Here is an 11,881-nt window from a genome sequence, read left to right on the forward strand (position 1 = left end):
TAAATTTGTTTTGGTTTTGAATTTTATAGCTTCTTTTTATAAGTTTTTTTTTATACTTTTTATACGTAAGTGCTTGTATTATATAAATATGTAAGTAGTGTTTCTTCTTAAATATTATCTGCTATATTAAATGTACATGTAATGTTGTTTGTGTAGAAATATATTTATAAATAAGTGTTTTTTTCTTTGACGAAAATAAACTAATTTTATTGCAAATATTTCGACATAATTCTATGCATCGTAGTACTCAATACAGCTATATAGTGTAAATAATGACTAAAATATTGACACAATGAAATGCTTAACCGAATCGTATAAATCCAATTTTTTTTTTTTATAAATTTCATTTAAAAAAAATTATATTTAATTGGAAAATAATATGTGGTGAAATATAATATGTATTCTTTGAGGAAACCTTGTTCGCTTAGAATAGTATGAGATAGTCAGACAGCAATTTTGTTATAGAAAAAGTTAGTGAAAATATTTGAGCCGTGCTACACCCTGTAATAATACCAACGCGTGAGAGAGTGTTCAATACTTGTGTTGAGACTTGCTTCAGAATAATCTATACCAGTTGCATCAGTGTTATCAGTGACCACTTTATAGTGATCCTATTTAAATAATTTCTTCGGAGTTTACAACATTGCCTTAAACAATAACCCATGCCGAATTTTGTGAAGAAGTCTTCTCGAATAAAAAAGTTTTCCATACAAAAACGTGGTTTCGATCGTTCAGTTTGTATGGCAGCTATATGCTATAGTGGTTCGATGGCGACGGTAACGACAAATGAGCAGCTTCTTGGAGAGAAAAGGGCGTGTGCAAAATTTCAGATCGATATCTTAAAAACTGAGAGACAACCGGACTGTGTATATCGAAAACATATATTGGGTAGTCGAAAAAGTTTGTTCCTATTTCTAAACACACTTCAACTTATTTTTTATATTTGCAATGAAACAAATATGTACCATTTTGGTCGACCACTTTTTGCTTTTTTCCGCTAGAGACATTAGTCCATGTCATGTCGTGTAAAAYTYTTCTGGTTTCTCGGCGAAAAACTGCGACAAATAATTTTCACAGGCTTCTCTTGAAAGCAATTTTACTTCATTAAGGGAGTTCGGCCTTAACCGAAACAAACGGTAGTCCGTTGTTGCAAGGTCAGGGGTATATGGTGGATGCATCAGAACTTCATAGCCAAGCTCTCCCCGTTTTTGCCGARTCATAAAAGATGTGTATGGGTCTAGCGTTGTCTTGATGGACAGTTCTGGCCGTTTTATTTTTTCGATTGCTTACTTCAATCTCTTCAGTTGTTGACAGTAAAATGTAGAATCAATCGTGCGACCAGGCTGGAGCAGCTCATACTGGATGATTACTTCCCAATCCCACCAAACACTCAGCTTAATCTTTTGAGGCGTCAATTATGGCTTTGAGAGCTTCACCACGCTTGGACCATGATCTGTTTCGCACATTATTATTGMATTTTATCCATTTTTCATCTCCTCTGTTACCATTCGCTTCAGAAATGGTTCAATTTCATTTCGTTTCAGCAAAKAATCACAGATCGATATAATACAAAATATGAAAAGACTTTTTCGACWACCCAATATATAAGTTAGTAGTCTTGTATGGAATTCTTGCTGAGTATTTTGTGTAGAAAGACTAAGGCAAACTTAAATGTGCTTTAATATTAGTGATGCGAAAAATTATTTTTGAAAATTTTGCTTCGTCAAACTCAATTTCAGAACTAAACAAATTATGTCCGTTAGTCTGTCAAACAGTTTTCATTGTATTTTTGATGTTTTTCCAATTGTTTATATGCCACCTATATATAAATGTTTTTTGGTGTGTATATGCTAACACTCACTTGTACTCTTAATTGCTTTATAAAAAAAATATTAGTGTTAATCAAGTCAGTGCATGTACAGACCCACCACATAAATACATACAATTGTGGGTATTWTTCTAGCGCGCCTTGCGAACGCTCTCATCTAAGGCAACCGTTTGTTTTTGAGTTCATGCACTTTTTTGATTTTGACCGTACTCTTTTGTGCTAAGTTTCTTTGATTTTACATTTACATTTACATAAAATACTATAGTTATTGCTGAACGCTTATAAATTTGAGCATAATTTTGCYTTAGCATACGCATGCGCAGAACTGTCACTCCACTGTTTTATGCTCAGCCTGTTTCGCTCTTCTACTCGCACGCGATTTTACCATCGAAACTGCTCAAAGCTATGGCGAACGCTTGCAGTGCGCACAGTGGATAGCGATAGTCCATGGTGAAGACGTCTTCGGAGGTGCGCCCGAACTGCATGACTATATAATCCGGATCCGAATCGTGTACGAGTTGGAAATTCTTAACTGATGCTTGTGTGACGCGCCCGTGAAAATTTAAGACATAMGATTGTGTCTCATCGTTCCATACGGGTGTCTTGTTGTGCAGCTCAACGATTGTGTCCATGTTCTGGTGTSGAAAATCAAAGTATTACGTAAGTAKAGCTTAAAATGGAACACGACGAATTACGAAACTAACCTTAACTTTCCATAAGTCTAGTATACCCTGTTGTTTGGGATCGGCGGAGCTAATTTTGACGCGTTGATCTTCCTCCGTCATGCCGGGCAGTATCACGGTCATATTGCGTGGACCTTTGAAACCGAGGATATTGGTGTCCTGCAAATAGAGAAAAAGATATTAACACATGTATTTCAAGACGGATGGAACGAAGTTAAGAGGAAAGGTAGAAGTCGGAGTCTKTTGTCGGAAGCTCTCCATCGACTTTTATTTCCGACTACCAGAGTTACACATCTTTCAAGCAGAAGTGTATGTCATCAAGGTATATAGTTGGATGCCATCAAGTTATCGGTGGATGTAGAGCTTCGAAGAGCCGAAGCGCTATACCGGCTTTGTGTTTGCTAATTGTGCGCTCAAAACTAGTTTTGGAGTGGAACCGTAAGAGGTGCTCGAAACCACTGGCTCTTAGGAAAGTCAATCTTGCCGCATCTGTTGGTGTTCTGACACTGTCCATTAGGTTTATAAGCCATGCGGTTAAATATTCCATCGGAAGTTGTTTGTCAAAACTGTATGAAGGAAATCGTGCTGGAACCATCTTGGCACTTTTTCTTTCATTGCAGGGCTTTTGCCAGACTGAGATTGAAATATCATGGGGAAAAACCTTTGGAGTACCTAGACTTAATAAATTTGTTGTAAGCTCAAAACGTTTCGTCGATCGATTAAGATCTGGTGAACGACTTTTGGGAGTTTATGGGTAACTCAAAGGACAAATATCTGTTAAATGAGATTGGTCGATTTTGGATCAATCCCACGATCTAGCCGAACCAAAAATTGTTTAACAATGTTAGATTTTAGATATCTTAAGACTTAGTAGCGTACCAAAAGTTATTTTAGAAAGTTTAAATAAGACTGTAATATCCCCATGTTGCATTACTGCGACCGTGGTGGTCATATCATCTAAGAGTCAATACTCTACGTGTCCACTACTTATGCAGATTTGATTTGAGAACCTCTCCATGTCTCCTTTTAACCTTTTCTAATATTCTATTTTAGTTGCTGTTTCATCAGCCTTTTGTAAGGTCGGCTAGGAACCCTCACTCTTATCACGTCGACCCCCYACAATGTTACTTACATAGATAATAACCGCCAAATCGAGTCGTGGATTTTCCGTGCTATCCTTGTTGCCATTATCGAATACGGTAAAGGAGGTACCGAACACATTTGAACGCAACTTTCCACAAAAACCCTCGGCGTTACGTGACAAGTCCGTAGGATCGCAGCTGATAATATAATTGGATGTTTTGCTCTTCTTTCGCTTGCGTCCTGAAAAAAAAATATACATATAAAGGAGTCCCAAAAAATGGAGCATATTTTCCATCACGCTTACCGCCCAAGAGAAATATTTTCTTGCCGTAATCGCGYTCTAAATGCAAATAATAGATCGGAAATAGGCCACGATCCATGCCTTTGCGATCACGCGTTATGCGACATTTGAAAAGTACACCCTGCGACGCTGGCTGCATGACGAACTGTTCGATGTTGCCGACAAGATCACCCTCCGGGTCGCCGCTGCCGTCCGCTGACGAATTGGTTTGCTGCGCACTGTTCGAATAGTTGGCAGTGTTATTAGCCGAACCGGCGCCTGTCGAGTGCGCCGAAGTGCTGCGTGCACCGACGGCCGAATTGGTGGTGGTGTTGGTTTGTGATGCGATACTATTGGCGATGCTGTGATTCAATGGCATGACGGGTGCCGCTTCCTCGATATTCCGATTCACATAATCATCTTCGTCCAATGTGCTGCTATCCTGTTCGTGACTATATGAGCGTTGTTGATGTTGTTGTAGTTGTTGTTGTTGGCGTTGCTTTTGTCGTTGACCATTGCTGCTGACATGATTGACGGGACTGCTTTCSTCATCTTCGAGTTCGTGTGAGGAAATCTCTTCGATTAAATCTGTAGGCACAACGGAAGATGTGTAAAACAAAGTGATAAAGTTAAATTGGAACTTTCAAAAGCAGAAAACAAAAACCACAACGCCTTTGTATTTCATTTATTTACCATCCTGATTGATGATATGTCCTGTCATCTGGGCTGTCCGCGGGCGCATATTGTTCGTAAAGCTGACACCATGCTGACGACCATTCGGGGTGGTCGCATTGTGGCTGRCGTTGACGGTGGTCGCGTTCGTATTCGTAGCTGTGATGCCGGTGGTGTTACTTAATAATTGATCGGGATTGTGGGGCGAACTGATGAATTGCATTGGACCATCGTAGGCATGCAGCTCGCGGCCAGTGGCCGTTGATGTGCGCAGCCCCGACATGGGACGGGTTATTTGTAAGTCACTTGCCTGCACCATGCCCGGCGAGGCGCGCTTTTGTCGTATGTACGCTTCCATTAGCAGGCGCTGCAACACAAAGTATAAGAAGGCTCATTAATATATGTATGAGAGAAATAAAAGTTAACGAATATTGTCGAAATGGCAGCCACTGGGACTCGTATGCAATCATAAACTACTGTGAGCCCTGTGAGCTCAGAAATTGTATATATACATATGTATCTACATATACAAGTATTACTCTTTTTGTTTCTTCCATCAATTACCTTTTTCTTTTCACATATATTATGTAAACTTATTCCTCAGAGGTGCCCTATTCTCTTAGGACCGTTATTAAGAGAACATACTAGTTGTTTGGGTTGGGATTAAATTYAAGAAATTTCCGCTCAWATGATATAATATGTGTAAGCTAACAAAATAAAGCGGCTTATATTGATGTAAGGGAGCTATTGGGAAGGCGTGGGAGCTTTAAGGCACTGCAAAGCTGGATATATGAAAGGCTCCGAACAAGSACTCGCYCAAATTCTTCCCTACTTCTACTGCATTCCTGAAAAATTAGATCACTGTGTCACAGAGGTCATTGGTGGCGGCTTTTTCTCTGCCCTCCTCGACGAGGCAGATGTGGCTTTGGAGATGTCGCTAGAGAAGGGGTGCAGAAATTTTTTTACGGATGGGTCGAACCTAAGAGGGAATATTAGAGAGCTCGTTTTCTGTAAGGATCACTTCTTCAACATTTTCTGTGCGACCGTTACATCCTTCTCGCCTAGAGTAGAACGCAATAAGTCTACTGAACTACTTGTCCTGATCGAAGTTGCCTGTCCAAACTGTGGACGTAGCCCTTACGATCGACCTCTTAACCTAAACTAACCTAATCTACATATATTCCATGGAGCTCGAGTGTTTTTAGACACCATTAAAAACTAGAACATTGAAAAAACAGTGAGTTTTTTTTTTAGAGTCTCTACGCTCTGAGCCTTATTTTTGTTTGGTATAGTGGGTGTTAGTTAGTCGTTTTAGGATTTTGTAATCTCAAATTCCGCTTCAATCAACCAAACTCTTTTATTGGCGAACCTCAACTGACCTTTAAGTRTATAATTATTGTTTCAACTACTTTCAGATCAAAATTGTATAATTCTTAGATCCTCCGTGTCGTCTGATTCCGGTTAAAGCCTGACACCAGTCTGTGAGTTTGATGTGTGCTCAACTGGTTGTAGCAAARGCTCCAAGCTCTGACCGGAGACTTAAATCTGATACCACGGCGAGCAGTTAGAACTTGGAGTTCACTCCAATCTACTAATTATGCTTGGCCTTTGGAGAGATTCTTGGTGGCTGTGGTTTAAACCTAAAGGCAAGTGAAATTGAAAATTCAATTTAGTGTGGAGTCGCACGGCGGACGGGTGCCGGACCTGGTAGAGGTTTTAGATTGACCTCGAACCCGACCAAGGTGGAAAAGGTGTCGTTTCCACCTGACCAATTGAAACAARATATWGTTTTTCTTTACTGGCGTGGAAACCGCTCACGCGGTTATAGCCGAGTTAACAACAGTCGTTCTTCTTTTCGCAARTTGGCGGAAATTGGATATTTCAAGCGAAGACAGGTCTCTTCGACGGAGTGGAGGTTCTCCCCTTCCTCTGCTTCACCCGGCGGGTACTATGTCGAATACTTTCAGAGCTGGACTGTTTACATTCATTCGGATGACATGACCGAGCCAGCGTAGCCACTGTCTCTTAATTCGCTGCAAGGTGCCTTCCAAAGTAAACAGGATTTAAAAAACAACAGAACAAATGGTTTTTTCGGTGAAATCAATTTATTTTATGCAAAATAGTCTCTTCTGCTTCAATACGGTCCAAGAGCATGTCGAATAAGGGTTTTAGCTCGTTGGCGGGTATGGTCGCCAGTATGCCGGTGCAAGCCGTTTGAATGGCCTCTACGTCTTCTACGAGTTAGGTTTTTGTTCGTCGAGAGAGGACTTTGGAACCAAATAATACTTACAAAAAGCATGTMTTGTTTGGGACGCTGATCAACACATTGCTTTGGCCTATGCGCTTTTAAGCACCGTRAGGTWAGGCCGTCAACGGCATGTACTCACGTAAAACGCAACGACTCTTGTTAGTCTGTACAAGCTGAACGAGAGAAGTCAAGGTCTTGTAAGAAACCTTTTGTATTKGTTAAGGTTTTTACAGCTTCGATACAACCGCAGTTATCGCTTTTTCTTGTCTTTGGTGTGTGATATTTTTTTCAGTGTATGCCTATTCAGCGAGTGCCTATAGCAATTGAACTGTTTCACTGTTTACACATGAAGTACAGCGCGCGTATTCCAGTTTTGGGGAGAAAAACAAGTGACTATTGAAATGCATACATACATACATACATACATTTCTACATGTACAGCAAATGCGCTGCAGGTGCAACACAACAAAACAATTAGTGAATGTATCAGAGAATTTGCCATGTAGCGCGAATTGAATCACATCAAAATGCATGGAAAATTAAATGAAAAGTGGTTAAAGCCGGATTTTTTTAAATTTAATTTTTAAAAAAATTGGGATTTTGTTGTTGCGCAAGCATTTTTCTGCGCACAAGCGGGCATTTGTTGAAGGCTTCCATTGAACGGGGGCGAATTTCAAGTTCAATGAGGGAAGCTAGCGAGGTTGGCTTGTCACACACACGCTCATATACACGTTATGTGTGAGTATGCCCCAACCTGACAGCGCTGCCAGTCTTTTTTTTGTGCTCATAAGTATATGTAAATATGTTGTTATGTGTAAGTGGATTGCCTTCGATATCTCTACTGCTGTTTTTGCAGTTTTTTCGATGTTATTGTTGTTTTTGCTGTAAGTGATAAATTGCAATYGATGTCAATATAATTAATTTTAATGGTTTCGGACATGATTTCTTCATTTGCGCATGAGATCAGGAATTCACACATACCACACATAGTTACTCGTGTATATTACACTTGTGTGCCTTGTAAACCAATCCACATACATATGCATTTATGTATGATTTGAAAATATACCTACTTACCCTGTAAGTATAAAAAAACATATCTTTTAGTCCCTCATGTGCTGTCGTAGACTGTATTTGCCACGTTTTGTTCAAACCCATTTTCGAAGAAGGCAATTTTGCTTGTTTACATAACCACTGAGACAGAAATGAGTCTAATCGCTGAACAAAATTCGGCTCGAAAACATCGGATCTTCTTGAAACGTTTCAAGAGCCCATAGAGCAAAGCACTGTCACTTGGGAAGGTCAAGCGGCTTCAGGTTTTGCACAAGCTGTATCTTGTACGCTTTCAATCTAAGATCACAACGTTAAATCCCCCAAGTCGTTCTATATGTCGGTACGAATTACTATTGAGTATCTCTACTTGGATCACTCGTTATATTTGTGAACAAACTTCAAAAAGCTGATACAAATATCTACATATATCATGCGCTAAAACCTCTAACCTTTATTTGATAGATTCGTGGACGTTCTTCAATCGTGTTAGAAATAATATCATGAAATCACAAATATGGTAGACAAACGACTATTGTATCATTTTTCCTTATCAGCTTCTACAAGAACCTTGTAAAGTTGTGGAGTTTACTGCCAAGTTTATGCTTAAAGAAAATCGGCACGTTTTCTTGYCATTGCCTCCCGAGGAGACCCCCCTTAAACCAATATTTTTGCACTAATATATGTTCTTTCAGAGAAGTATGCATTCATTCCGATAGCCGAGTTGCTATATGGCTGACTTTCGCTGACTATCYGCTCAAAAGTAAAAAAAGACTTCAAGCATTAGCACTAGCTTCTTACATACATATTAGTCTTGTAGGGTTGTCGGTTSACAGCSRAATTGTCAGACACKGCAAAGCCGATGAGCTTGSTAGAGAGGGTACCYTTTTGGTATTTTGGTACTTTAGTGAGTGGTCAGAGGGCACTGCAAGAGGTCGTCCGAACTATTGGCTCTTAGCAAAGTTTTGGCGTTTTCTTCTTAAGAGATTAAAATATCTTTAAAATATCTTTGTAGACCTAACTTTGGCGAACCTAGCGAAGTGGCTGGGATTGGTATTAAGTGCCTTAATAAATTTTTGATGAACTTGAAACGTACCATCGAGCTACATATATGGAGCTTGTGATCTACTTTTGGTAGTTTTAGGGTAACACAAAAGACGCATATCCAAGTGAGATCCGACGAATTTGTATCAACCCTATGACCTAGCTCAATCTAAGCTTCTCTTGTTGCGGAACAACCTCATGACGGACTTCGACACTGGGAGCCGAAGCTGTGCCAAATACGATACGTAATGGTCAGTATTGAGCACACAGCTGATAAGATTCAAATGTAAATAAAAACGAGTAGTAATGGCCAGGCGAACATTGCTAATGAAATCGAGTACGCCGAGGCCAAAACAGAAAACAATACAAATTACAACAAATACCTTTTAGAGCAAATAAAGCAATTAATTTACGGTTATCAAACATGATTTATGAACATATGTATGTGTGTATGTGTAATGCCGTTAAAAATATTAAAAACAACTGTAGATTGCAAACTCAAAACATTGTTCCATACCAATCAAAAAGCCATATCTCTGTCTACTCACGTTCTTTACGCTCGTACAGGTGTGTATACCGCAATTTATTTGCACATAAGCGGAAATTGTGGGTAGTTTTGGAAAAATCAGGGAGCTCAGCGACTTGTTGCTAAATGCCAAAAGCAGCCACAACCACGTATCCCCACTCGTAAACCTCTATAAACACGAGCTATGTACTCGTATCACCCGTTCAACACGAGCAGCTTTTGAAAACGTGCAAAGAATGCTGACTCGCCAGCAGCGTTATCGCTTTGTTGTTGTACAAGAACACACGTGATCATCATAATTGCCACACATAATTGAATGATTATTTGCTGCTCGCTATTTATTGGGGTTTATGAACTCATAAATCTTTAATTAGGTGATGCGCGCGGTGGCGTGCAAGGAAGCGATTGCCGAGGGCTTGTTGATGTATATAATAGTTTCGTGTAATCAGAGATACCGTAATTTGCTGTATTTCATAATTAAATTGCATAAAATGCCTCAAGTGTATCTGATCTGTGTAGCTGAGCTTACAACTACTTCGTTATGAGTTTATGGTACACAGATTTATATAGAAATTGTATCATACTAATTCCAAAAATGTCGGTAATTTTAAGGTAAGCATCTCGAATAAACTTTGCGCACGGAAATTATTAAATTCTTCTGTGTGAGACTGAAATTATTTCTTAGTGCTAAGTACTAACTATGGCTTCTTCTTTATTGGCATAGAATTGGAGATTCCGAGTGTAGTCAAGTCCTTCTCTACCTGGTCTTTCTCTGCTTCTAATGGCGGGTACTGCGTCGAATACTTKCAGAGCTGAAGTGTTTTCATAAATTCGGACGACACGACATTTCGGCGTTGCCAATGCGCAAAATACCTTAAATCCTCCGCAAAACCTTAATCTGGAAAACTCGTAACCCCGACTCATCAGATGTTGTCATCTTCCATACCTCTGCACCATATAGCATGACGGGGATAATTAGTGACAAGTTGGACTATTCGAATACTCCATAACTTGCTTAACATTACTGCACTGAAATACTATAGAAACCGGTCCAAGRGTTAGATGAAATGCTGAGCCGTAAATATAATATCGTGTTCACTGATCGTTTTTTGGTCAGGGAATTTCTCCAAAGAATTGAAAGTAAGGACTCGGAGTGAAAGTTTTTGGTTGAGAGCGCTGTTGAAATTGAATTAAACGAGAAGTAGCTGCAAAGTTCTAGAAGAAAATGTAGCTCATGAGGTATGGGTCGGTTCTATAAAGGAAAGAGAAATATTTCGGTATTTATGACAAAATTTCTACTGTGAAAGTTGTACTTTTCGTATACTCCTTAACTTGCTGCGAAAAAGAGTATCCAGTCTAAGGGTTAGATAGAATTTTAAATTGTGAATTTTATATAATTCAATGAACGCCACTCGGTCAGAGCATTCTACACAAATAAGCAGTGATAATCAACCAAGCAATCTGAAATTAAGGACTCGCAGTTAAAATTTTTGGTCGCACCTGCCCCACTATACAAAAGTCATATTAGAATTTGGCGTTAGCAGGTTAATGCACACGCTTCCGCCCCCAGTATGTTGTACGATTGACATTGAATTTTGAATTTTAGCATTGCCRCTAAGCGCAACAAAGGTCATTAAGTCGGGAGTGGGGCGCGCGGGTAAAGTGCGCATGCTTATTGCTACTAATTCATTTGGAAATGTGTGGTCATGTGGTTGAACCTTCGACGGTTGATGGCGCAGTATAGCGCTCACCGAAATTATTCACTTGTTTCATTTACAAGCGTTTTTGGCTTAGTGCTGATAAGCGCGGTACAATTTGTGTGCCGATTGTTGCTTTTGTTGTTATAACTAGGTGACGATATAGTTTGTGGGAAACTTTAAAGCGATCAGTGCATTTTTCGACGACAAACGAGCACAACGAATAAGTCGCGAAAGCGCAGCGAGTGAGAATAATAAAAATATTACAAGAAATATTTAAAATAATAAAAACAAAAATAAAAAAAAAAACATAGTGAAGCAAACAACAAACGTTGTCATAAACTTTTATTAACGATTTTATAAAAATACCGTTTGTTGGTAGCAAAGCAAAATAGCTCATAAATCTTAAACGATAGAAATATACACATAAACTTTCCTCAGAGACCCGCGTAGTTGATAAAACAACCTTCAGCTAATCTGCGGCTAAGATAAGCAAAAGCGCGCAGGTGAAAACTTGAAAACTTAAAACTCAAAGATATGAATAAATTCGCGGTGAACGCGCAGACAGTGCGCGATTAAGTGGACARCAGGCATAGTGTGCGCGAGACACCAGCGCTAGTGAAAACGCSGCGTCAAGGACAACACCTAAGCGCTGCGYTTACAGTTTTTAAAATTCTTTTTGAAAAATATAGACGCTTAAATTAAAGTGTACAGTTTTTGTAGCGCGCTACTATGTTTTCGCTCGCTAAACTCTGCGCGCTCTGCGCTGT

The 11,881-nt window shown here is 39.5% G+C and overlaps 2 protein-coding genes across 2 annotated transcripts in view; one reads left to right on the top strand and one right to left on the bottom strand.

The window, feature by feature from the left end:
* Nucleotides 1–780: 780 nt before the first annotated feature.
* LOC108971091 (protein king tubby) overlaps nucleotides 781–11,881 on the bottom strand; it is a 98,115-nt gene continuing 87,014 nt past the window's right edge. Inside the window, exons 2-6 of the mRNA XM_018936921.1 lie at nucleotides 4,568–4,913; nucleotides 3,899–4,462; nucleotides 3,644–3,834; nucleotides 2,533–2,670; nucleotides 781–2,463 (exon numbers count right to left, since the gene is read on the bottom strand). Of these exons, the coding sequence (XP_018792466.1) occupies nucleotides 2,194–2,463; nucleotides 2,533–2,670; nucleotides 3,644–3,834; nucleotides 3,899–4,462; nucleotides 4,568–4,913 (1,509 nt within the window). The 3' untranslated portion in view covers nucleotides 781–2,193. The remainder of the gene's footprint in view (nucleotides 2,464–2,532; nucleotides 2,671–3,643; nucleotides 3,835–3,898; nucleotides 4,463–4,567; nucleotides 4,914–11,881) is intronic.
* Nucleotides 11,232–11,881, top strand: part of LOC108971088 (glycerophosphocholine phosphodiesterase GPCPD1-like) — a gene marked incomplete in the record, with an annotated part of 2,811 nt that continues 2,161 nt past the window's right edge. The window contains 1 exon segment of the mRNA XM_018936917.1: nucleotides 11,232–11,881. Coding sequence (XP_018792462.1) covers nucleotides 11,844–11,881 — 38 coding nt within the window.

Source organism: Bactrocera latifrons, unplaced genomic scaffold (assembly GCF_001853355.1).
Source record: "Bactrocera latifrons isolate USDA-ARS-PBARC rearing strain unplaced genomic scaffold, ASM185335v1 scaffold_320, whole genome shotgun sequence".
NCBI lineage: Eukaryota > Metazoa > Arthropoda > Insecta > Diptera > Tephritidae > Bactrocera > Bactrocera latifrons.